Raw genomic sequence first — 26,904 nt, 5'->3', positions numbered from 1 at the left:
CATAATGTAAAAATGCACCCATATGATTACAATAAATGTATTATATCGTTGTATAATAAATATTAAAGTACAGCCAAATATTTATCACTAAATATAATAGAATATGAAAATTATTAAATAAATTAGCTTACATAATATACATAGTTAATTTTGTATAAATTAAATTATGATTGTATACACGAATAAATAAAAAAATTATCTGAAATTTAAATATTAAAGCTTACAAGTTATCCTTACGTAATATTATCAAATATATAATATTTATATTTAATAATTATACTATATTTAATTCACAGTTTATTTTTAATATTAACATTATTTACATAACATCGTTGAATTTGTACAGTTCATGGTGAGATAACGTTCAATGTAAATCTTACAACGTCAATGTTTGCATTCTGGTAAAGTAATATCCTGAAACAAAAATAAATAGTTATCTTATTAACATAATAACATTGCAGTAGTAAGATTATGTATAAATTGAGTCAAATATAATTTAAAGGTCAACACTTTAATATTGTCTTGGTGTGCATATTAAAGTAATGTGTAAATCTATTTTTAGTGTTTTGATTTACACGTCATATTGTAATATCACTACAATATTTGACCATAATATATAGCTGAGGAAAAATTATCAAAATCAGTACACTTGTCGATCATTGAAACAACATAGAAATAAAAACCATTGGTATAAATATCAACCATCACTATTAAAAATAATCAATATTATATGAAACTATCATATAATTGGCAGGGCCGGATTTAAACTTTTGGAAAACCGAGGCTAACAATAATTAAAAATGCATGCTTTATATTATAATCAGTTTCTATTATATTCAATGAGTCTTTAAGCATATGTAGAAAATAAATATAATTGATATACATTTTGCTAATGATATTATTTTCAATTAATAAAAAAGTAGTGCATTACCTTTTTTTAACCTTTTCTTTTTTTTTTAACTTGATAATATTTTTCCTTTTTCTTTAAATATTGAAAACGTGTCTCGTTCAGTTTCGATGAAATATTTTAATGATTTAACAGTAACCTTACTACGTCTGAAAGCCTTAGGAGAAGGCGTAGACTGAAGGATTCAGGCATCGGGTAGAGAAAATTAGAAACAAGGATGTATGTGTCGGTATGGTCATAGTGGCTGAGTTATACCGAAGAAAAAAGAAAAAACAGTAGTCCCGACAGTATTAAGATTCAGTTTAGGAGATTGAACAATTTTGTTAGTTACATTAAAACGAACAAAAATTTCATTCTAGAATTTACTGTACATACCTAAAGTTGTATACCACATAGTTGGTTTATAATTATTAAATAAAAACATATTATACGTAGGGTGTCGTTTCATCAAAATAAATACTTTTGAGAGTCAATATGAATTAAATCACATAAATTATATATTCTGAGCGACAGATTTGGACACCATTGCTTTTACAATGATGTATATTATTTTTTTTTATTTTTTTTTTTTTTTATTGTATAGTCTTTCGATTTATAAAGCGTTGTGTTCTTATTCCTTAAACCGTATGGCATGATCTAAACGAGTAACTAATCAATGGTTTACACCGTTGAATTGTTTTTATTTTCGTGTTACATCGAGATAAAACTTAATGGTTGTCGAAGCTTAATTAACTGCAGTAGTACAATCGTTTTAATATTGTGCAGCACCCATACATATACATTATACGTATAAAAATGTATAACGTGTTATATCTGAAATACAATGAGAAAAATTATCTCTGCTCGGAATTTTTTTTGACAATTAATGCTGAGCGTTATCTTACGTGTAACAAACACAATAACACCGCACCTCCGCCAATGCCTGTATTATAATAAAACCCGTAACAGCAGTGCGTCGACCCGTGTCTTACGTAGATCAATGACTTATGAGTATTAATTTATTTCTTGTTTTCGGTAATCATGAAAATAATGTAAGAAGGGTGGAACACACGTGATTCACGAGACCCGCAAATTGGATTTTGTACACGTTTCAATACACACATTCAACATCGCTAACCTCGAGATCCGTCAGTCACCGTTTATGAATTATTTTAATTTCGTTTTGCAAAACTAGGCGTACCAGTATAAATATAAATGTTATATAGATCGAAAGAGAATATACAATATAATATTAACAAAAACCGAAAATAAAAAAAAAATTAAAAATTAAATAAATGAGAAACACAAAATATTTTATAGTAGTAAGAAAAATAAAAACCATTTTGATACATCTAGAATGACCGGAGTAGATAAAATTGATACGAGTTTGGTAGTATATAATTTAAAGTGTATATAGACATGTGCAAAACTTTCCTTGATCGCGAGTATTATAAGAGATAAATAGGACGATTAGGACCTCGAAGTAAATACCTGAAAGTTTGTTGGGTGTGTCTAGGCAACCTGGTTTTACTAGACTTTGATAGCACATATTTAAATGACCTTTACTATTTTTTTCTTTTTTTACTTACGTGGAGTAAGAAACGTAAGTAGTGTATGCGTTATAAAAATGCAGAATTAAGTATGTAATACCGGGTTTTCGAGGGTCACCGCGTATTCATGACAGTGCATGTATCGATCGTTGTCAAAATTGATTTTTTCTCAGCTATAAATATCAATTCAGGAAATGCGTGTATCGCAATACATCTATTCGAGACACCCGGGAGATACGAGTCACAAAACCATTGGAGAATCCGGGGTGTATGATAACTCATTATAAGGTCGTCAGAAAACCACGTTAGAGTTTTGGCATCAGAGCAGCAGCGGAAACAGACAAACGACTGAATATTTATGTTATTTATTCTATCCACAATCATAGTTGGTCGCTTTGTGCGCTACAGTATTCTGCGGATTAATGTATTTCAGTGAATCCAGGGAAAACGTAACGTGTTTTTAATGAATCGTTCACAAACCTTTTAACATTTCATGCAAATGTTGTTCGGTCGCACAGTAGTTGAACTCGGCCGGACGTACGCCTTGGAAGATGGAAATCACACTGGGCTTGACGTTGTAGAACACCAACGGTTGATTTCTCCGGACAAAGTCGTCAATCAAAGACTTGATACCCTGCGCAAAGTAAACATAACAGTTGTAAATTGAGTTTTTCGGCACGGACTGAAGCGATCGCGCAATAGCACAATATCATTGTGCACACGTACCTTGGCCGCGGTGAAGTCGGCTCCTTGTATATGCCGGCAGTCCATCACGACCGGTATCGAACTCAAGCCCTGTTTGAGGCCAGCCTTGGACACCACCGCCCTCACGTATTCCACCGACGGGAAGACCAGACTGCGGTCCGGCGTTATCACCAAATACTCGTAACCGAACTCGCTCTGCGATCATTAGGACACGAGGGTTAATCCGGGGGCATTATATAATGTACAACGATATGCACGAGGCCATATTATAGGCTATGCAGGATCCCATGGGCACCTGAAGCTTAGGGGTCTTTTTAGTAAACTAAAAAAATATGAGTAAAAACATCAAAAGCTTATTTTATTTGATGACTTTTGTGTAGCCGGAATATATGAGTTATTGAATTTAAAGAAAAATCTTTTGAAATAATGGAATGAAAAATAAAATATACCTAATGCAATCGCACACAGTTAAGCGTTCATTATTTATTCGACATTAACATTTTACAATTGATATTTATTTAAATGTTTATGTATATGTTTTTTTCTGCAATTAAAAATTATTTTTTTATAGGCAGTCGTATTAATGCGTTACAGATTAAAATTCAAAGTTGTAATTTCTATTATTCGGGGCCCCCAGCCAGATGGGGGCCCTGGGCACGTGCCCCAAGTGCCCATAGGGTAAACATGGAACTGGATATGCACCTGCAGGGTACATTGATAGCAACAATCGTGGTACCGATTATATTGTTGAACGAACCTGTTGTTTTTCCACGTGCACGCTGGGCCGGGCCAAAGTGTACAGCAGTATAATGACGTTGATGGCTATTCCGACGACGATGCCGATCTCAAGCCGGATCAACAAGGAACAGAGGAACGTTGCGAAAGCCGGTATCAAATCGATTTCTGTAAACGTTTAATTTTTTTTTTTTTTTTAACTTTTAATTTAATTTCGGTAAACCGTTACCGCGATACCGTTTACCGACTATGGCCGGTCATTATAGTAATTTAGTGTCACGTACTTTTCGTTCGCCACATCGGTTTGACGACGTGCAGCTCGACCATAAACACGACGGCGGCTATAATGACAGCAGCCAGAGCCGCTTTAGGTATGTACACGAGATAAGGTGTGAAGAACTGCAAAGCTATGATGACGATTATTCCTGCGGATATGAGAAAGATAATGTTACGTTTTTATATTCGACAAACGTGGTCGCCGTCCGCTGGCGGTTCGCTAATAACGTTACAATAGCGTTGCTGCGGCGGCCGGCGACGATTTATGTATTTCACCTGTGTAAACGCCACCGAACGGTGTCTTCACGCCGCTGGCGTTGTTCACGGCACCTCGCGAAAGAGCCCCCGATATGGGCATGGATCCGACAAAAGACGAAATCAAATTGCAAGCGCCCAAGGCGAGCATCTCCTGCGTGGCGTCAACGGTCTTCCCGTCGGCTGCACATAATAAATAGAACCATAGGTATTTTTTTTTTTTTAACTACGCGATAGTTTCACTTGACGCGCGCAACCGGTAACGTATCGACGGACGACTATAACCAATGCAGTAATGATAATAATAATGATAATAAGATTTATGGTTATAAAATCGCTTAACAATCGTGAACAAGTAGGTTGAGGTAGCTCGTTATCAAACACAACAATGCGTAACAGACTTAAAATAAGAGGTTTGTGTCACCACTATAAACACTAATAATATCGTCGCACGTCGAGTGTTATAACTGTAACTCGTGGCCCGAAATCGTAAATGAACACGTACCGAAAAATTTGGCTAGTGATATGTTTTCTAATATAGACAGGAGTGGCACCACCAAAATCCCTGAACCAAGCTTGGACGCCATGTCGACAAAATTGTATGTCTCGTTTCCGACCCTGCTCTCGAACGGCGGTGCCTTGAAGTCTGGCAGACCGGATTCTACGTGACCTAAACGTCGAAAACATTGCCACAAACCGTTTCCAACAATTATTTAGTACAATATAGTATTAATAATAAAATACTCGAGAGTTTAAACGGCAAATTTCCGTTCTCCTTGTACATGTATCCCAGCACAGCGCAAAACACAACTACTATAATGTTCCTAGCCGTTGAAATGAGCCAAATGATCGAAGAGAGCGTCCGTTGACCAGTGGTTTTTTCTTTATCCTCCACGGGACCGATTTGTATGTCTTTCATTTTCTGAAAAATTTTAATCGATGTTACCAAGAAGTGTTAACGATTCAGGCAATGTATTATGTAAAAACCCAATGAGCATCCCTCCCCCGATTATTGGTTATCAGATATTTGCATTAATGTACATGTAATGATTTAATTCGTTCCTTACACTCATGTTTATGCTCATGTTTATTATTGATATATTTTAAATTCTGAATGAAATGAAGAAGCTATTGGTTTTACCATTACGTGTTTTGTGTAATTTTTTTGTCGCAACATAAAAAAATAATTATTGTAAAAACTTGAAATGTTGAATGAAAATTTATATCACCATTCGCTATAAACGATATAACTTTCAAATTACCTTTTTTTGTATACAAATAATTAAACCATGTATTTGTAGATATTTGAAATTTACATGTTATTTTAGGTTTTTTTTCATAAAATATCTGTGAAATTATTTAGATTTGACAAAATATGTTTTTTACATACCTTTTAGTGGCCAAAGAAAAAAAATTGACCATCGTTTAAAAAAAAAAAAAAAAAAAAAAAATGTGAACGTTTGATTACAAAATGTTGACAAAACTCGACAAAAATCATGAAAATATTTTCAATATTCTTGTAGTTTTAAGATTCATAAAACTTTCAATTTTAAAAAGCTTAGAAATTATATACTATTAAGATTTTTCATAACATTGCAAATTAATTCAAAAGGTTGCCCTTTTTTCAGCTCAAGTTAGAATATTAAAAGTTCAAATTATCTTATAAAGATTTTAGATTCTACTAAAATACCAACCATTTTTATAATTATAAACTGATCCACCAGACCTCATTCACTCATAATGGTTTTTTCGAGAGCAATGGTACATTGGTTTTAAGTTTAATGCGGCAATATAATTTACCCAATCCGACATAAGACTTTCGTTAATTCTATTAACCCTTTAGTTTAACTTAACAATGCGATAATATTGTAACACTGTACACGTTTCTTAAAGGGTTTCGATCCCGTTTTTTATGATGAAATAAAATAACAATTTGACGCCCTATAGTGACACGTTGTTGTTGTCATTATCATCGCTTACCCGCAACAGCAACAAGACGACCATACAGGTGATGCCGAGCGTACCATCGCCAATGCTGATCTCTTTGATGTGTATGACTAGCTGATCCCAAAACCCTATGAACGAACTGGATTTGATGTTGATGCCGAGGAGATCTTTCAACTGAGACGTGGCAATGACGATGGCTGCAGCGGACGTGAAACCGGCCGAGACGGGTCCGGATATGAAATCGATTAAGAATCCTAAAATGCCGCATTATGTTACAATACGTTACAACACGCGAACTACTAATAGCCGGTACACGTGTTGATAGCCGTGGTTCGACGATGCTCGTAAAACATCACAGCGCCCGTTGACGTGAGTTATTCGTATTCGCGTCACAAAAAGTCGTTCGAGTGGATTTTATGAATATACTCGAATTGACGATGACGAAAAACTTTTATTTACCTAGTTGTGCGAATCCCATGATGAGTTGCACGATACCGGTAATGAAACATAATAGGATGGCGAATTCCGGTCCCATATCGTGTATATTTTCGCGAGTCATGATGGCCATTATTGCCGTGGGGCCCAACGCCGGATCTTTGCAACTACCAAAAACAGTGTACACAAAGCATGCCATAAACGACGAATACAGTCCTATCTGAAATCATAATATTAAATGTACGTTAAGTTAAATAAAAATTACACTATTACACACACTCACATTGAGCGACCGGTACAAATAAATTACATTATAATTATTATCTATATTTAATATCGTCTAAATATGATGGATATATTTTTTTTTTTTAAATGAAGCTTAACGTTTCTCAAATGGAAGAAGTCGCCCTTGGAATTTTTATAAGTAATAACAAAATTGTTAAGCTCACCGCTATTATAGTATGTTATAATACACAAGTGCGTTACTGACATAATAACAAATGCAACCTAACCGCAAATAGCTGTCTTTAAAATTATTTCGAACTCCTCACTAAGCATTTCATTTCATCCATATTTGGTCTCTATATATTTAAACGTAAAATACTACAATATTATCATAATATCCGCACCAAATGCACACGTCGTCGTAATAATTTTAGTTCTATAAATATCCGTTTGTAATTAAAATCTTTAACCGGATGCTGATATTGCGATTTTTACGTATACAATAGCACTAACATTTCGTGACGAATGACACCACGTTTTGTTCAAATGACAAACGATCATTTTAATACAACAATAATTGTTGCTTACACGTGTGAAACGAGTTGAACAGTTTTCTTAAAATACGAAAATAATGAAAACATGATAACTCCATGGAAGTTATCTTCTTTCGTACTGTTTCTTGTGATGAATTTAATTATTGTATTAAATGAACGATCGTGGCTTAAGTTATGGTACACTTAACTATTATGAAGTTTCTCGAAGCAATGAAAACTACCATGTTAAATATTGAATAGAAACAAAAATATATGTTCGTTTGTTTTAGTTCAAAATTAAAACTCTCTTAACTTTTGGTATTGTAATTTTTCTTATAATAAAGTATACTATGCAGTAATATGGATATGTTCATAATTTAAAATGTTATCTATATTATATTAACGATTATAAAAACTCCATTTCAATAAATTTTAAATGTGAAAACATTTAATATAGAATACTATTACGCGTTATTTATCCGTAGATACTGGATTGAACAAAATACCTGTTGGATGGATCATTATGATATATTGGGTTTTAATGAAGTAGAAAATAATAATTATTGACGCGTACCAAACAACATTTCGAGTATAGTTTGGGTTTTGAATTTTATTTCTTAATTACCAACATAATTATTAGCTACGAATAATTTTTAAATTAATTTTGTTTTATTTTTCAAACAATTTTCGTAGTTTAACAGTAAATTAAACGTAGTAATGATTCTTAACTCCGATGTATTTTGCGTATTCTTTATCCAAATAAGAACAAAATGATTATAGCGCTTGAATAAATTTTAAAACCCTATAAAGTAAATGCGTATTATGTAAATTAATTGCACTTTAACATCAACGTCTTAAATGTATATATAATATTGAATAATCGAGAGCAAATCGTTAGCATACGGTTATTTTATTGCTCTGGAAATTCCCTTTGGTCGTACAACGAATATACTTAAATGTATTAAAGGAAGATAACAGTGTTATTATCGTGTTATAGTAACCCATACAACTATGTATAACCTTGTATATGTAGGATACAGGAAGGAGTCGAGTCGAAACGATTTTACGTCGCCGTCTTATTTACTTACTGGTCGAAGGACTTGTTGCGAAGAAAAAAAATAACAGTTATAACTATTTGCACGGATATTTTTGCGAACCGCGTATATTATGTCACTCACTTGTGGAGGTAATCCGGCTACGTTGGCGAACGCTATGGCTTGCGGTATAACGGTCAAGCCGACCGTGATGCCGGCCACGAGGTCAGATACGCCGTGGTCTTTGAACGTGTACTTAGGTAACCATTGGAGGATCGGAAGACGTTTGTACAGCACTTTTCTCGTGCAACATCGGTTCACCGAATCTGGATGCGAGGGTAACACGGTCGTATCGTTGTGTAAAACTTTGTCTGGAAAAAAAACGAAAAACAATTTTAGTCTACTTTTTGGCGAATAACACAGTCTAAAACGCGAAAACTGTACAGATTGTGGTGTGTTCACACTAGATGTGTATCGAATATCCAAGATGATTTGCAATCATTCAATGTTATATAATAATAATAATATGCTAGTATCCAGAACTCCGGAAAATAGCGCAACTCGACTTTTTGGTTTGAAAATTGTTGAAATTTAGGTAAATATTTTTGTCAGACACGAGTTACAAAATTTATTCTCTTGGACAAAAAACAATAACGGTGAATTACTATCCCACAAACATAATACCGAACTTGCTATGTTTACTCTTTATTATAACATTATTGTGGCATGAGCCTGTAACTTTTCCGTTCGTTCCGATATAATTAATTCTGTCCGCAAACGGAGACGCAACGGGGACCAAGAAATATTGTGACCAGTTATACTATTTTGCTGACAATCAGCGATTATAGGTATGTTAAGCCGTACACGATGTTTTATGATAATATAATAGATACTGCATCGAATTGTAAAAATAAAATGTTTTGAAAAACTGTTAACACTAATAAATTAGTACGATAAGAAAATTCGAATTTTAACAATACATATTGCAGTAGAAAATCTATAAAATATTATTAATTAAACATTATTTGAAAAAAAATATATATATACTTGAATATTCTTATCGATTCGTTTTCCACATATTAATTTTGTTTTATTTGTTAAAAATATTTTATATTTACTATTAACTGATAACATATTACACAGCCAATTTATACGTATGTACATATTCCATTGAAAATTTCAATTCTTATTTACGATACAAAAAAGGGCACGTCATAACTGATTTAAAGTAGTACATTATATAATGTTATATACATTTGATTTTAATGAATATGCAAAACAAACTTTACAGACACGACATATTATGACATATTATTAAGTTATTTTATCGAAAAGTATCGTTTCGAAATGAATAAAACAAACTGCGTTACACTGTAGAAACGAGTATTGAATGGAGTCAGTATAATGTTTAAGGGAAAACAATCAAATTTTATCATAAATATTTTAATGCTTGATTAAAAATAATAAGTGGGAACAATGAACACTAGTGTTGTTATCATTTCGTTATTTATAACGATGAATCTACATTCTGTACAATCTCCGATGGAAACAGTTGATATGTTTGTCAAAGCTCAATAGGTTATTGTTATTCGAGTTTACCAACTTATATATCATCATCTTTAATATCACATGTTATTTATACAACGGTGTACAGCGTTGACGTAATTATGAGGAAGGAGTGTTCACCATCATTTTTCACTTATACTTTTTACAAGGACTAAAATTCTAAACAATATTATTATTATTACTATTATCTTATTTAGTGAACTGTGGTCAAGAACAAAAATCTCCTATACGCCTATAACATAAATAAAATCCCATTTATCGTAGTCATGGAATATAAGACGGAGGGAAAAAAATTGCACTGTAGAACTCTAACACATTTAATGGACACATCTCTCCTCCCCCACTAGATATTGGTCTTGGTCCTAATCACGTGACATGCAATGCACACCAGTGTATGTCCATGAACATAGAACACACATATAGTATTTATTAAATATTTTAATTTATTTATGAAATTAAAAATCTGAGAAATAAAATATCTTTTTTATACACCAAGTAAGAATCATAAAAAATAAAAACAACAGTATGGTTATCAAAAACATTTTTACTAACATTCTCAATCCTGTTAGTGATTCATTTAAGAGGAAATCATTCAAATGGATGATGTAATAAATTATTTAACTTCCAAACGAGTTTATTTGGGTTTTTTTTGTTTTTATTAAACACTCCACTTATATTGTTTAGATTATAATGGTTATATACTTTCAAGAATTCTTACACTAATTTTCTTGATCAAGACTAACATGTTGTATACTAACACTATTAAGAATTAATTTCAATACTGTTGACTGTTTTGTGAACGAATATGGAAATTAAATAAAAAAATAAATAATACAAAATTGTTTGCAATTTTTTCTCCATATAATTTAATTATTCAGAAAACTGTAGATGAATTCAAAAAATGACTGCCCAAAATACCAACTAAAATCCATTTCATACTCATTAATTTTTATATAGTGATGATCAGAGTAATCTTGGTCGAAAATCTGATCGATATCGTGTGGTAAAATCAATACATTTCTCGTTTTACTCAAAATTTAAAAATTAAATTTTAACACAACTTATTTTAAAACATGAATCGTTATAGGTATAGAAATAATTTAAGTTATCAAAAATAACTATTTACTTATTTCAGGTACTGATATTTTTATAATAATAAATAGTAATATTTTTATTCACTGGTTTGAGTTCGTTCAAATAAGGTGGACGAGCCACTTACTTGAAATTTGATTGTAAAAATTGTAAAAATTGTAAAAATGATTTGCCAAATTTTAAAATTAATTTACTAATTATCGACTATAATTTAGTCCAAAAAATACTATGTGGGTAGGCCAAGTTTATAGATATCACCGATGTGCAATCCCAATGGTGTTTTAAACGTAAAGATAAGAGAAATAGCGCGAGCAAATAAAGAACAACAAACAATATCGAAAAGTTTCACGCGCATTCAAAATCGGTGCAACGTAGGTCACGGTTATTATATTTCGTTCAAGTCCTCAACAATCATTATTTATTAATATTGTTCGCAATTTATGAAGAAGAGAAATTATTTAACATGCTATGTAACTATATTTAAAGTACTCGCTACTATCCCCGGCTCCCTCCACCCGTTCAATATAATAGACATCACCCTAAAACGTCCTTCAACATAATATTATTATTAGCACGTGTTCATCTGCTAACTGGAAACAAGATAACAATAAGGTTCCACCGTGTGATAAATCATTTTTTATCATTTAAATTACCAGTATTATTCTAGTTCAATTCAATTTTGAACAGTTTTAAATGTTCTCTTTCTAACTGTTTGAAAGTAACTATAATATTGTTTTAATATTTCTTTCGGATTTTGAATATTATATTCTAAGTTATTAACTATAAAAACACATTTACATAAATAACTCACGTTTATTATTCAAATTACAAATTGTTTTATGTTTTTTTCCTATCGAATTTTATTTGTTTTACATAACATAACTTTATTAAATTTACAGTCAATTGATTCAAAATTTACATAAATAATATTTAACTAATATTTAACTATGATTAATAATTAAAACTTTAATGACATAAAACGTATTAGCTAGTTATAGTAAACCGTTTAGTATCTTTTAATTCAACACTTATGCGTATCAATAATAAAATAGTGATTTAATCGTTTTAAATACAATTAACTATTAAAGTAGATTTAATATAAGTTGTAATGGTTATGAGTCAGACACTATCATTACAATAATTATCCACAGTATATTATACAATTAGACAACTAATGAATTGAAATAAATTGTACTTTTAATCACTCGGTTCTTTTGTAACCTAAAAATGAAACTAATGGAATAGATTATTATTTTTATCGTTATTGTAAATTAAATGTTTGCAACCTATTACACATTATACATAATATTAAAAAATTATATAAGTAATATAACAGTTTAAATATTTATGTAACGTATAAATTTTAACAAAATAACGTATTCGTTCCACGTACAGTTTATTTGATTATTCGACAATAAAACAATTAAACGTTTATATTGTTTTTCTAGTCCAATACAACGTGCATAAAAAAAGAGATCATAAATAGTTCTGATATTTTCTCTTGTATTTGCAATACAAAATATTTCATACCTATATTTAATTACTTTGAAATTCGACGATATTGTTAATCTTGTAACAGTTTAATATTCCAACTGGGAATTTCAAATGAGTCACTTTTTATTTCTTGTTTATTTATTTATTTTTTTTTTTTTTTTATGGTCTCCGCTGGCTTTCTAACTTCCAAGAAGAAATCGATAGATTTGCTCGAAGCTAATATTATATTATATACATTACATTGAAACAACATTTAATTTACAATGTTTTAAGGTCCGCGCACACTGCCGCGGTGGCGGTAACGATAACGCTAGCCCGCGAACACTGCAACGGTACCGGTAACGGCTTGGCCAATGATACCGCCAACTCTTTCACAACACGGTCGTAGCGATTTTTCAATATTATATAATTTATAATAAAATTAATAAATGGTTTTACTATAATATAATACGTATGTTACGCAATAAAATTGAAAACCGCAAATTGCGTACACCTGTAATTATAGGTACAGTGATGAGTAAAGAGCGGATTTTTAGGTACTTAAAAGCTATATATGATGCTTATATGCTCTAAAAAAACCCTAAAATAATCTCTAAATATTCCTTAAACTTGTAAATATGTAGATAACACGCTATAAATAAACTCTAAAATATTCTCTAAATATTCCTTAAACTTTTAAAAATGCGATAATATGATTTTTTTTTCTTAAATAGTTCTATAAAAACATTAAATTACTGTTACGGGTCATTCCTTTGGTAAAAGATAAATTATTTAAATGGAAAAATGGATAACAGTTCCATACATAAGCATATAGATATAATAATCAAATTTTTTTTGTCCTAGAAAAATCACAACTCGAGAAATTAATAAAATATGTTTTTTCGTGAACAATAATTGAATATATTCAAAAATACGAAAAATAGACTAAATATTCTGTAATCTCCAAAATATGCTAAAATATGCTAAATAAATGTTTTCCTACGAACTCTATGATTGATAAATCGTCAACATTTTTCATCCTCGTAAATCTGCATAAGGCCAATAAAAATATGTAAAAACCTTAAGATCCGCTCTGTAGTGATGACTGATATTTGATACATTTGTGAAAAGTGCAGCAGTAGTAGTAGTAAAAAATTGCATACAACATAGTGCAAATGTGGATTCTCGGGTTTTTAAAGAAAATACCGCATCGCGGTGACGGTGAAAATATGTCCTGCGCAATATTTGGGTTCAACGCGCTGCGATATTTCGTACCTCCACCGTAGTGCACGGCGGACCTATACGCGAAATATTATTTACGATTACAAATCCGATTATCGCTAAATTTATAACACGCTCTTTAGTACGTCCATCCGTCATAATCCCACAACCAGGAGAAGTATAAATTAATGAATGTACATTCGTTGGCGTGCATGAATTACTGTCAAAAACCAACTGTGATTAATGCACAACCGTTAACGTTTAATCGTACGGTGTCTTGTACCTACATAACATGTACCTCGTGGCTCGATAAAATTAGTTCAAAAAAATCTGTGCACACGCTGAATCGCACTATACACAGTGTTACATCGGGACGAGTAAAGAGAGAAAACATTGGAAGATGAAATTTGGTCAGTTACAAAATTTTATTCGATTGTTCTCGGTACGAATCGTTAGAATACATTTGTGTTCGTGTACATGAAAAATGGTCGTTAGTACACCTTTCGAAAATATGTAATATTTTATCGATTGATTATTGCATTCATTTTATTTGACAATTCAAAAACTCATTAAAAATATTTTCGATTAAACATATTTTTAATTCACGTGAACCAATGATTATTTAATTTTTATATCTAACCGTTCTACATCACTTGGGTTATAAAAAAAAAACTCGATTCCCTATTTGTATCGAACATTTGTAAAAGAAAAATGTTTATTAGTCATACTAATTACTTTTTACAATTATTTAATACTGATATATGGATTGGAAATTGCATATCAATAGAATGAGTACGCGAAACCAGAATATTTAGTAAAACAGTTTTTAGCCGATTATGTTATTGCTTAAAATACTTATATGATCAATCAAATCAAATATAAAAAAAATTTCTAGGTGGTGAAAAATATACATTTTTTTAGTCGAAAAAGACAAACAAAATATGAACATAATTTATTCATTTCAGAACTACAAAAAAAAAAGCAAATAAAGTGTATGCTACCTTAATGTTGTTAGTAATAGAAATCTTAAATATTATTTTGAATTTATAAAAAAATACATTTTTATAATCTTGTACATTATAACGTTTAACTATAAATTGACAAACAAATAATCAACAATAATAACGAATAATTAATTTGCATTTAAACACTTATTTGCAATCGAATCGTTTCTATAAATTATTTTCAATTAATTCAATTTGAAAATTACATACAATCATTTAATTTTATAACATCATTATTTACATCATGACGTTCGTGATTCTAATAATCTAATACAATAGAAAGACTATTGTGTATAAATACATTTCTATATCCATTATAATAGTTGTAGCTAATATTATCCTAATTTTATTTTCATACGTATAAATATTTCCATTAGTCAGCTATAATATGTGAACTTCGTAAAATGTTACTTGAATGGATATTAATATCATATTAATCTACTAAAATTTAAACTATTTAGAACTTGATTGCTGGTATATCTGTACTACGTACTTTCGTATAAACCAATCGACCAACGTCTAGAACATTCCAATAACATATCGGTGAAAAAAAATTCTAAGTATGTAATATATCCTTATCATTTCCTACAAATTATAAGTATATTATTCACAAATGATATCGCATACAAATGAAAACTCGAGCATGTTTTAAAAACGCTTCTAGTGTGCGAAATAATTATCTTAATCGTGTTAATTATTTAAATTGAGGATCGATTTTGTTAAGTTTTAATTTCAACCACGTCACAGTTATTTTAATTTTACAGTTTACAATCTATATTTTAAAAATAGAAACAATATTATTGGGCGTAGATTATCTCGAACACGCATTAATACTTGTCTCGGACTTGTCTAATCGTTCATTTTCGAAAACATTTGTGTACATCGTCGGCTATGTATAAAATATTAATTTCTAAAATTACTTTTTAGTTTAGTCCGATGGAGTTATAAACAAATATTTTGCGCGTAATCCACTTTTTTTTAATACTTTTAATTTTTTAAATCATTTATGGATTAATTATAAGGTATCCCTCGAATGTAAAAATACGCACCTAGCTTATTTCTGAACGTAATAACATTCTCCGCGTTCTATTAGCGTGATAATATATTATTAATAAGTACTGTTAATATGTGTACATTTCTGGATAAAATCTAAACATTTTCGCAAGTTACGAAATACCATCATTATGTGTATGTACGTAATAAGTCTCATTTTTACAGATATTCAATGTTAATCTCGTAAAAATATAATATAAAGTTAAGTTTACATATATATGTGGACAAAAATATTATAATTTAGATATAATCATGATTTTAAATATTACAACTAATAAAATGGTTTTATTTATATTAGTTTGATGTAAAAATGTACTTCTAAATCTTCACGTTATTTAAATGTTATACGTCCAAAATAATGTTAAGAGAAATAATATGTTGAGTGAAAAAATAAGAAAGTACTTCGACATACTACTGCAACTTATTCCTGATGACGAATATATAATATGATAATGCAACACACTTATTCCGCTTCTTTTTACGCTAGAATTATACTTAATTTTCACAATATTATGCATTTTAAGTATGTATCTCAATTCTTTCAATAATTTCCAAAAACTATGAACCAATAACTAACCTAACCTAACACGGCTTTACATCTTATTACTCCAAGACCTTTAAAAAGGAATCGAAAAAGTAATATTTCTATATCATAATATGAACTTGATAAAATTAAACTTTGAATTGGTTACAGTTAAACATTGAACAAATTAAAAATTAAACAAAATTGTTCATTAAAAATCGTGTTATTTCCCAATGTTTTTTAAAACTATATTTCATAAAATAATAACATAGTAATTGCACACAAGTATGTTAAAAACAATCGTGTTTCACATTCATTCACATGATATTATAACCCGTTTTACTATGACGTAGGTCAGGGTAGTCCAACCCGCGGCCCTCGGTGCCTTTTTTTTGCCCCCCCCCCCCTCTCGCCACAGTTAAATTAATTATTTATTTTATTAATTAAAAATTAAAGTCACAATAATATTTTAACAAAATCGTGATATGATCGTATAAATTTTACATTTTATATTTATAGTTTATGGCGTTTAGGCTATAAAACGTAGGAACACGACGGGAGTTCCCGTGATGTACGGCGTGAATTTTATTCACAATCGCGAGCATTAAATATTTCTTTAACTAAACCTATTCAGTACGAATCCAGTCGAACCCGTTTATTCGTACACCCGTGCACATAATATAAGATTATAAAATAAAATATAAATCGACAAAATATAACTTTTTTTTCTTCTGGCGGCCCCCGGTGTGTTTAAGAAAGTGTAAATTGGCCCGCGAACCACAAAAGTTTGGACCACCCTGACATAGGTATTCAAATTCATTTTTTAATTATAATGGTATGGACGCTTAAACGACTTAAACGACTAATTTGGTGTTATGGTATCTGCGGTTGTTCTTGTACACGTGAACACGACTAACATCACGCCGAATATTAATTAATTTGTTATTAATTTACTGATGACTTACTCGTATATACCGCGACTGTATTGCAATAATATAATTTTATATACTCACTAGGAACTATGTTGTTTTCGAGATTTTCTCTGTGATAAACCGGTGGTGGATAACTGGATAAGCTGTCCGACGATCCCCATTGAAAAGCGTCGTTCTTGTATCCCGATAGGGTTTCGGAGTCCGTCTTCACGAAGCCTACCAATTTCACGTTCTTGTAATAATCGTCGCTGTTGCTGGTCGACCGATCTCCTTCCATTTTATAGCTCAAATGGTTATTTATTTTGTTCATTTTTGATGTAATACTTGAATAAATTCACCGAGCCAATATAATCCGTTTACAGCCGAGGAACGTCGATCTGATTCTGTACGAAAACATAAACGAAACAGTAAGATATTGTTGTCAGTACGATGTGTTGATACGATGTGATAACCTAAACCGTGACATATATACTTCTCAAAGTAACGTAAAAAATGTACCGTTATTTTATTAAGACTATGTACGATTTCAGTGCAAATGTTAATACCAGCGAGTTTAATCAATTTAAGGACAACATTTTTTTCGACGTAAATAGCTTCAAACAACAACCCAATACGATATAATTTCTTATTATTATTATTATTTCTATAGATTTATAACTCGGTACCACTGTCTAATGTATGTATAAATATCGTACACGTGACTAGTGCATAAATTATCATATTATGAAATACTAAATTATATAAAGTAATATTATATAACAGTTCTAGAACAGTTGAGGCATGCAAAAATGTTTCTCCCTTGATGGAAAAGAAGAAGATAATTTCACAGCATTATAAAAATAATTTAAATAAAATAAAAATTAAAATAAATTTACTCCTGCATTGTATTCATAAACATTTTTTTAAAAACTAAGAGATTTAGTATTTTGTTATTAATTATTGGTAAAATTCTGGTTTGTTGTGATTTGGAATGATACCTATAATATTTTGGCCAGCGATTAACTGAATGGTTAAATGGGATTCAAGCACGGATTAAGAGAGGGTCAAAGGGGGCCATGGCCGCGGGCCCACAACGGATATCAAACAATATTGAGCCCTTAGCGGATAGAAGGTTTTTTCTCGTTTTTTTAACTCTTCTTTTAGATCATATAAAAAACAAGTATAGAACGAGCAATTCACAAGAAAATTTAAATAGTTTTATGGTTTTGTGTTCAGAGAGTGATATTTTTGATGTAATTAATACCGATGATATAATTAAAGGGTATTTTTGTATTTAAAAAAACAAGAAATAAATTTATTAATTACAATATAATTTTCTTTTTTTTTTTTTTAAATATATTATGTCTGGGTCACCAATATTTTAATTATGGTTATGGGCCCTTAAAAATTGTTTGGCACCGGGCCCCAAATTACAATAATCCGGATTTTATAAGGTTCATTGAATCATAATATTATATGACAATATTAGTTATATAGTTTTCATTTACCTTACCCCCACCAATATCCCGATTTTAAATAATTTCATCGCAGTAATAAGCAATTAAAATAATCGTTTTCGGGATAGAAAATATAATAGTGTAGACAGTTAGGGAACCACTGATGTATCATGATCAGGGTTAGGCAAAATACTTAAAAAAAAGTATCATGATACATGCATTTAGTGTATCTAGATACAAGATAAAGATAAACTGTGAATGTAGAAAAGATACAAGATACAAGATACTTGTATCAAAGATACATCGATACATTTATACTTTTATACTTCCAGTTGAATTTTATTAACTTTTAAACGTAAAAAGTTTATACAATACACTATACAGTCCATACTGTACTATATACAGTAGGTACTTATAAATTCATAAATATTAAATAATACAATAAGTTAATACACATTATAAAATATATCACTATAAATTATAGTCTATAATATAGATATAGTCTATAATATTTTGGTCCATAAATACACCAAAATTACATAAAAATTACATCTTCATTATATAGTTAGTTTATATTATATTATAGTTATACATGTGTATAATTGATTATGGATTTATGATTAAAAATAAATATATACGAGTAGATTAGATTGGTTAAGGTCTTATGGATTACGGTTTTAAATTAAATGTTATATTTATCAATAAAATCTTGATTTCCTTTAAGAAAAATTAATTTTTCAAACATTTTTTCTGATGGATTAGATCTACTGGGTGAGTGCACAAAACCGAATTTTTTACCAAATATCTGCTATTGTAGTTATAATTGCTCGTGGTTCAGTTGTAAACAAATTTTTAATCTTTTCAACAATTTTTATAAAATCATCGTTAATTTTCAAATTATCTTACATGGTATAATATTGTGTAGTTAATGTTTTCGTTGTTAATTTCGACTGGAACGCATTTGGACAATTATTTTTCGTAAAAATAAAATCCACGACGAAAATTTTTTTATTTCTTGGTAATATTCAGTACAAATTTTTACAATAATAGTATCTTGTATCTTTTGGGAAAAAAAGATACATGATACTTGATACTTTAAAATTATGTATCATGATACAAAATACAATATACTGTATTTTTGATACTGCCCAACCCTGGTCATAACCTTATCAAAAACATTAATCTGTACAAGATGTACTCTATTCTTGTTCAGACTTTTGCCATTTTTTTCAACAATAAACATTATTAAAGGCGAGATCATTTTCACTATTATTATAACATTTTAAAGTTCATTGTTTAGATTTACACGTTATTTCTAATAAAATAATAATTATCTCATACTGAAAATTGAAGTCAGTACAAGACTGACTTAACTTCCAACACCATTAAAATACGTATTTCAGATATTTAGTGATATTTAGTGGTCCTAAAAAATAACGTCACAAATAAATGTTCTAAAATAATATTTCATCGTATAGGTATTAATTTTTTATTTTTGTAATACTATTTTAATTCTTTGGTGAACATGGATATATGTAGTTTTTCTAGTTTCTTTCATTTTTTCCTGTTTTAATAAGTACCTATGCGAATATAAATTATGAAATACACATACAATTTGTCTCTATAATACAAAACACTGTAAATTACAAGATATTAAATATGCACGTACTATAAATTATGTAAAAAAATCAATGTATGCATATGTAATCAAATTTCAACGTTGACATCCTATTATGATAATTATTGGTGTTAATCGAAAATCGATAAAAATATTAACTAAACGAGTTGATTTGTATTTATTATTAATTATTAATTTGAGTTTATAACTATTTACAAGATACAATATTGTTTTAATTAAATTTAAATCTAAGTAGGTATAAAATGTAAGTATTGTTAATTTTTGTAATTCAAGGAAGTTTTAGTATCACTAAGTAATGTAAAGATATCAATCGTTTAAAAAACATTCCAATTAAAATTCAAATACTTATTTATTATAATCAAAATTTGAATTTCATCCGATTATTGATTTCGTGTACCCATATACATTTACTATATTATGAACTAGTATGTAATTAGTTGAATTATTACGATATTTTAATGTATAAATAAACAATATTGAATAACTCAATATATACTTAGAATTTAAACGTATATCATTAATTTTTAAGTTTTCTAAAGTGTAATCATAATTTCAGTTTTTATCACTAACAAGACGGTCCTTGAACACGAGAACACGAAATAAAATAATAGTAGCCAGTTAGCATATTTTATTATGTTGCTCAACTACTTTTTTATTATCTACATGATATATTTATATATGTTTGATTATTAGATTCACCAAACAACAATTTTTCAAAATAAATTTCAAACAATAAATTTTCCTTATTATTTTTCGTATGCTTAACTTATTCGGTTGGGTACATTTGATTAAAACATTTGATAATAAATGTTATAGAATGTGCTTTATTATACGGTTTTTTTTCTTTCCCCTCTATACCATTCTGTTAAACTAGTATTATTCTTGTTTTATTTTTTCAAACTCAAAAATATTTTCTTTATATAATGTATTACCTTAGTTGTATTGGTAAGTATACTACGTCGTTTGGCAACCAGTATTACAGTCTATCAACTTTACATTTTATTTAATTAAGTTATATCTTGTTAGGTAAATTTTAAAAAATTATAGTAAAAATACTTAATATTCTATTAATTAATGTTAATTAATTTAAATAACTATAAAATTATATAATTATATAATTAAACATGTACGAAAATCTAAAGGTTGATTGACCTAATGAATGTTTTTAAATATTTATGATAAAACATGTATTCAAAATTTTATTCCGTATTGTTTTTTTTTTAAAAAAGCCGTTTGGCAATAAGTAAGCGCCTGAGAAATTATTAAATGAGAATAATATGAGAATAATTGAATACTAAAATGTACATCGGAATCATATGATTATGAAACAATGAATTAATTTAATTTAATTAATAATAAAATTGTACTATCAAAAAATCAAAATGTAAACTAATAAAAATATTACAACTATAGTTTTAAAAAAGATATAACATAAAACTTATGAAATTAAAACGATTTAGTAAATAATAATTTTACTACATGATTCACGACAGGTACAACTTTTAATAAGAAGTTTATTAGTTTTTTGACTTTTAATTAATCGAAACTGAGATTGAACGTTTCATTATTTGACTTAACGCACGCACAAATATTAAGAACAATGATCATTGATTATAAGCGGTCACTGGAGGACAGAAATTTCAAAAATGTATGAATAACCTCGATAAACGTATGCAAATCATATATTCTTATAAATTATAATACATATATGAATTCAAAATACATAATATGGCCCATTTTATAATATATGAATAAAATAAAATATCATAAAAAGACTAAATTAAAAACTAGGGATACAAAATCTTGACATTTATTTGTATCATTTATGCGCCAAATTTGAATAGTAAACAAATGGGTTAATTAGGGTCTTAGTTATATGATACATTTTTATTTCCTTTCTATTTACTCATATATTTTTTAATTAATTTTACTTTTTCTGAATTCGTGAATTAAATAAAAATTGTAAAACTGTATAATGTATTTTACCCCGTTTTATTAGTTCAAACGTATTAATTCTAGAAATCTATCTGAGACATTCAAAATCCAGTTAAAGTTATTATCGAACCAATTATAAATAATAAAATAATAAAAATTTAATTTAAATTAAAAATTAGTAAATTGTTATAACTATTAAAGTAATATAAAAATATATAAATAGTTTATATAAAATCAAATATACAGATAAATAAATAAATACCTAGCATGGATAATTATTATAACTATAAAGTATGACTGGTTTCGAATTAAAAACTTATCGTCAAGTAATTATATACAAATTCAACAAAGTCGTGTTTCTATTTATTTATTAATTTACAAATATTTTTAAAACAGTACTTTATGAATAGTCACGTTGCGCTACGAAGAGTTTTTAAAGGCGTTTTGTGTAGGCAAATTAAGTACATATAATTTTTAAACTTAAGTGAAACAAATGTTTTATTACTTCTATTGGCCTAAAGAAATTTAAATTTAAAATCTTAAGTAGTCTATTTTAAATCACACCAGTTTATGTCACCGGAACAGTTCTTCGACAACTGTTAACATTTGAAACGAACCGTTTGTCATTGAGATAGTGAATATGAATGATGCAAATTATTTTGGTTCAATGGAAAAAACTAACGAGTTATTTCTAAAAAAAAAACCTAATTAACCTTCGAAACCTTTTATCGGCAGTCTAAAGCCAAGTGGATTTAATTCGATTTATAGGTGTGGAATCTCGATAGTCTGACCGCTGTTGGTCGTTTTATAATTTTAGTAAACAATATTGCAATACACATATTGGTCACCAGACTCGATTTGTTTCACTCGCAGAATCACATACCATCATTAAAAAGTGCATTATAGTTATTAATAGGGCTCGGATTTCAATGCAATTGCATCTTTCTTTTGGAATGTCTTATGCGATGCTTTCCAAGCTACAAATTTGTTTCAGGTACTCCGTGTTCTACCCACAAACATATTTTGCATTTTTTGACGTTCTTAATGCATATTTTTATATTTTAGGACATTTTTGACCTGTTTCTTGTATTATATCTAACTTCAGTTAATGTTGAGAGATCATTTTCAGTATATAAAAACTTATTGGCAGACAACCGTCGATCATTAAAATTCCAAAACTTTAAAGAAATGATAATCGTACTGTGCAATTCAAATATGTAATTTAATTTTTAATTCAATTTTTGATTTTAATTTTTTTTTTTTTTTTTGTAGTGTAATGTAAATAAAATTTCATTTTTTACTAATTTTTTAATAATAATTTGAATTTATTTAATAAATGATGCATTTTTTAATATTTTTATGGCATTTTTTTGATATTTTTAAGGCATTTAAATCCGAGCCCTAGTTATTAGTTTAGGGACTATGATTTAACAAGAACCCCGAGTAAGAGAGTAGCAGTAGAAATCACTTGTATGTTTGAACAACATAATACACTAACAGTCTTATTTGTTTATATATATGTATATAAAAAACAGGCATCGTTTCTTTTAGTCACAATCACAATAAAAATAAAATATACAATAATCGTGTTGGAAAAAACTTAAGTTTATAAAATAGATTCAACTCCGTATTAAGTTTTTGAACATCTCCTCTGCGCACAGCTATCTCGGTTGAATACATAAGTGTATAACCGACGAAGTTAATGAATTAAATTCTATTAAACATCAACAACTCACCATGTTTGAAAGTCCTAAAACGCGCGTACTCCGTCCGCGGATGAACCGAATCGCGCACGCTTGTGTGTGCGTGTGCGAACAGAAAGGTAAAACGTGGAAAAAAAGGTAATAACCGAAATAATCGTATATGGTACAACGACGATGAAACCGCGGGCCGGTTAGTCTTTCGGTTCTGACCGATCGCGATACGGTAATATTGCGGTAGTCGTGTGCGGTTGGTGTTGAGGACCCGGTGCGTGTAAACACACTAACATTCAGGCGCGGGTAACGCGCGGCGTATAGGTGCACCGGACGGACAGAGGTGTACGCCGAGACGAGTTGGCGGGGATCTCCGGAGGTGCAGGAGGGGGAAACCGAAGGTCAAGGGACCGCAGGCGCGTATCGCTTCGATGACCGAATGGTATCTGCGACGTGCACGTGAGAAGACGGTTTCGTTTTTTTTTTTTTTTTTTTTTTTCTCAGGTTATTATTGTCCCCTCCCCCCACACAAGCGTTATTAATATGGGATTTTTTTTTTCTCGCTTCTCCTCCGACGACCGGGAATTTCCGCTTTTCGCCTTCTCGTCGACGCGCGCGCGACAAGATCCGTAACGTTTGTAAACACGATCGTGGCGGTAAAAAAAACCCGACCGCTGACGTCACAACAAAAGTGAACATGCCACGGCAAGGTTAAACAGGCACCTCTAGACCTGGACAACGATTACGGTTCAAGTTCAACGTAGTTCATCAATTTGTTTCGAGTAAAAAACGAAAATAATACGACGAAGACGATATACTATTTATCGTTCGGGTATCTTATACGCGCGTCGAACCTACGGATTTGCAGATTCACTTTTTAATATCATTGCCGGTAGCGTTCTGCGAAAAGAAAACCGAAAATTCTCCGTTTGGCTGAAAAATGTTTCATACTTTTTTTTTATTTTTATTTTTACGACCCGTTTTGAATTACCGCCAATTTCATAAACGGATACACATTTCACCGCGAAACGAGTATGTTTTTTTCCTTTAAATTTTATTTCGTACACAACAATATTTTAATTTCAAACAATATTACAATCATCGCGTAACATACATTTAGATGTTAACGCGCAAGGTTATTCGTATTATAATCATTGCGCGTTCGATAGAATATGCTAAATATTTTTATGCGTTATTATTTTATGGACACTTAAAGGCCGAAGAATCGTAATACAATACAGTAAACGATAATGTAGTTCCGGTCCGAGTCGTTTGTCGAGTATTATGATTTTTTTTATTGCTTGCAAATTATTTAAACCAATATAATGTAATATTGCGGTGTGACGAGCCGGGACGAATGCTCAAGACTCCTTCTTGTCTGCTAAAATGAATAACGAATAAATTAATTTAACCAAACTACCAGTAATTTGATTTTGATTTTTCACATTGTTCGTACATTTTTCTTCCGTGCGCTGTAAGCTTTACTATTACTGATGAACAATATATGAATGCACGGACAATTTTAATCATTTAACACCAATAAACGAGAAATACATATCCTTAGTCGGTCGATAATACGTTAATATAATAATAATTTACTGTATGTATTCCGACTATCTTGAACACACAACACATACATGTATAAATTAAATAAACAATAAAAACTGAATTATTTCATTTTCAACATTTCTATTGTAATGCTGAATACGACAAACGTTATCCGATGTCCTACAAATTTCATCTATACTACTTGTAGGTGTTATCAGATTTAATAATAACGTAGAAAAAATTATCGTTCATTAGATTCTAAATTGTTCGAAATACCTTTTTTTTTTTTTGTGTGTATGTTTTTATTTAGAAAAATCATCAATATATTACATATAAGTATAATTACAATAAAAAGACGAGTGGGGTTTACATAAATGGTGCTGAGAACATGAGTTGAAGACGTTATTGAAGACGATAGCGCTTCGGCCAATTCAAAATACCTAACAGTGTTAAATGATTAAAATTATTACACTACAATAATGATTTCGTGTTAACAATTTTTGTTAATAACAACATGGTACACACGTACAAATATTATAAATATTTCAAATAATACAGTTATTTGAAAATTTCGAATGATACTGGATGATATTGATATTGTAAATCTAACAACCACTGTATTGAACTGAAAAACATCACGATTCGATGGCACTCTTCTCTTCCCAAGTGTGTACAACTTTCAAACGGTCTTCGTCGTACACGAATCCCATCAAAATAATTTTAAAAATGTAAAAATCTGTTTACATTTTAAATTTGTCGTATGGTCAATCTTTTTTTCGTAGCATTGAAACATTAGATTCCCTTTGTTCACCCATAATAACTGATACGATTTTCCAACGACCTAACAAGCCAACAGTAGAAAGTATTTATCATTGCGATAACGTCAAATAACTACAATTATTGTAATTACAATATTTTAATTTTAGTATTAGCAAGTACCTAAGAACGTACAAATTATATACGTGTGGATAATAAGTATATAAATAGTTTAATATCAGTAGCGAAATTATTTCTAATCAAATAATTATCGATTTTACAGTTATTATTCACAAAAAATAACCTGAAATTACTAAATAATACGATAAAATGTAAATGCAAATAAAATCTATTCCAAATCATAAATCTATAAATTATATTTGCACTGAATGTAAAAAAATGATTTATTCGTTTATTGAATCTTATCATCTATTGAATTTCTTTTGTAACA

The 26,904-nt window shown here is 29.8% G+C and overlaps 1 protein-coding gene across 2 annotated transcripts; it reads right to left on the bottom strand.

The window, feature by feature from the left end:
• Positions 1–268: 268 nt before the first annotated feature.
• On the bottom strand, positions 269–24,459 carry LOC112686113 (sodium-independent sulfate anion transporter-like). Of its 2 annotated transcripts, XM_025558249.1 has the most exons (13): positions 24,192–24,459; positions 17,527–17,828; positions 8,726–8,952; positions 6,814–7,009; positions 6,388–6,608; positions 5,152–5,329; positions 4,913–5,077; positions 4,429–4,590; positions 4,161–4,301; positions 3,899–4,044; positions 3,163–3,336; positions 2,917–3,070; positions 269–414 (listed from the first exon to the last, which is right to left on the bottom strand). In XM_025558249.1, the coding sequence occupies exons 2-13, from the start codon at positions 17,753–17,755 to the stop codon at positions 377–379; spliced, it is 2,031 nt and encodes a 676-aa protein (XP_025414034.1). In that variant the 5' UTR covers positions 17,756–17,828; positions 24,192–24,459; the 3' UTR covers positions 269–376. The 2 variants fall into 2 exon arrangements, with proteins under 2 accessions (XP_025414034.1, XP_025414035.1); XM_025558250.1 differs by lacking the exons at positions 17,527–17,828; positions 24,192–24,459 and adding an exon at positions 9,700–9,795.
• Positions 24,460–26,904: the final 2,445 nt, after the last annotated feature.

Source organism: Sipha flava, unplaced genomic scaffold, assembly GCF_003268045.1.
Source record: "Sipha flava isolate LNK unplaced genomic scaffold, YSA_version1 2_pilon_pilon, whole genome shotgun sequence".
Taxonomy (NCBI): Eukaryota; Metazoa; Arthropoda; class Insecta; order Hemiptera; family Aphididae; genus Sipha; species Sipha flava.
Note: the sequence above shows the minus strand (reverse complement) of the source record. Positions and strands in the feature narration are given on the sequence as shown.

Excerpts from the sequence above, each read along its gene's own strand:
- LOC112686113 (XM_025558249.1), bottom strand. The coding sequence starts at position 17,755 with ATGAACAAAATAAATAACCATTTGAGCTATAAAATGGAAGGAGATCGG. Across the intron at positions 5,078-5,151 it reads TTTGCCGTTTAAACTCTCGA|GTCACGTAGAATCCGGTCTG; the intron begins GTATTTTATTAT and ends TTCGACGTTTAG. Across the intron at positions 415-2,916 it reads TTTGCATGAAATGTTAAAAG|GATATTACTTTACCAGAATG; the intron begins GTTTGTGAACGA and ends TTTTTGTTTCAG.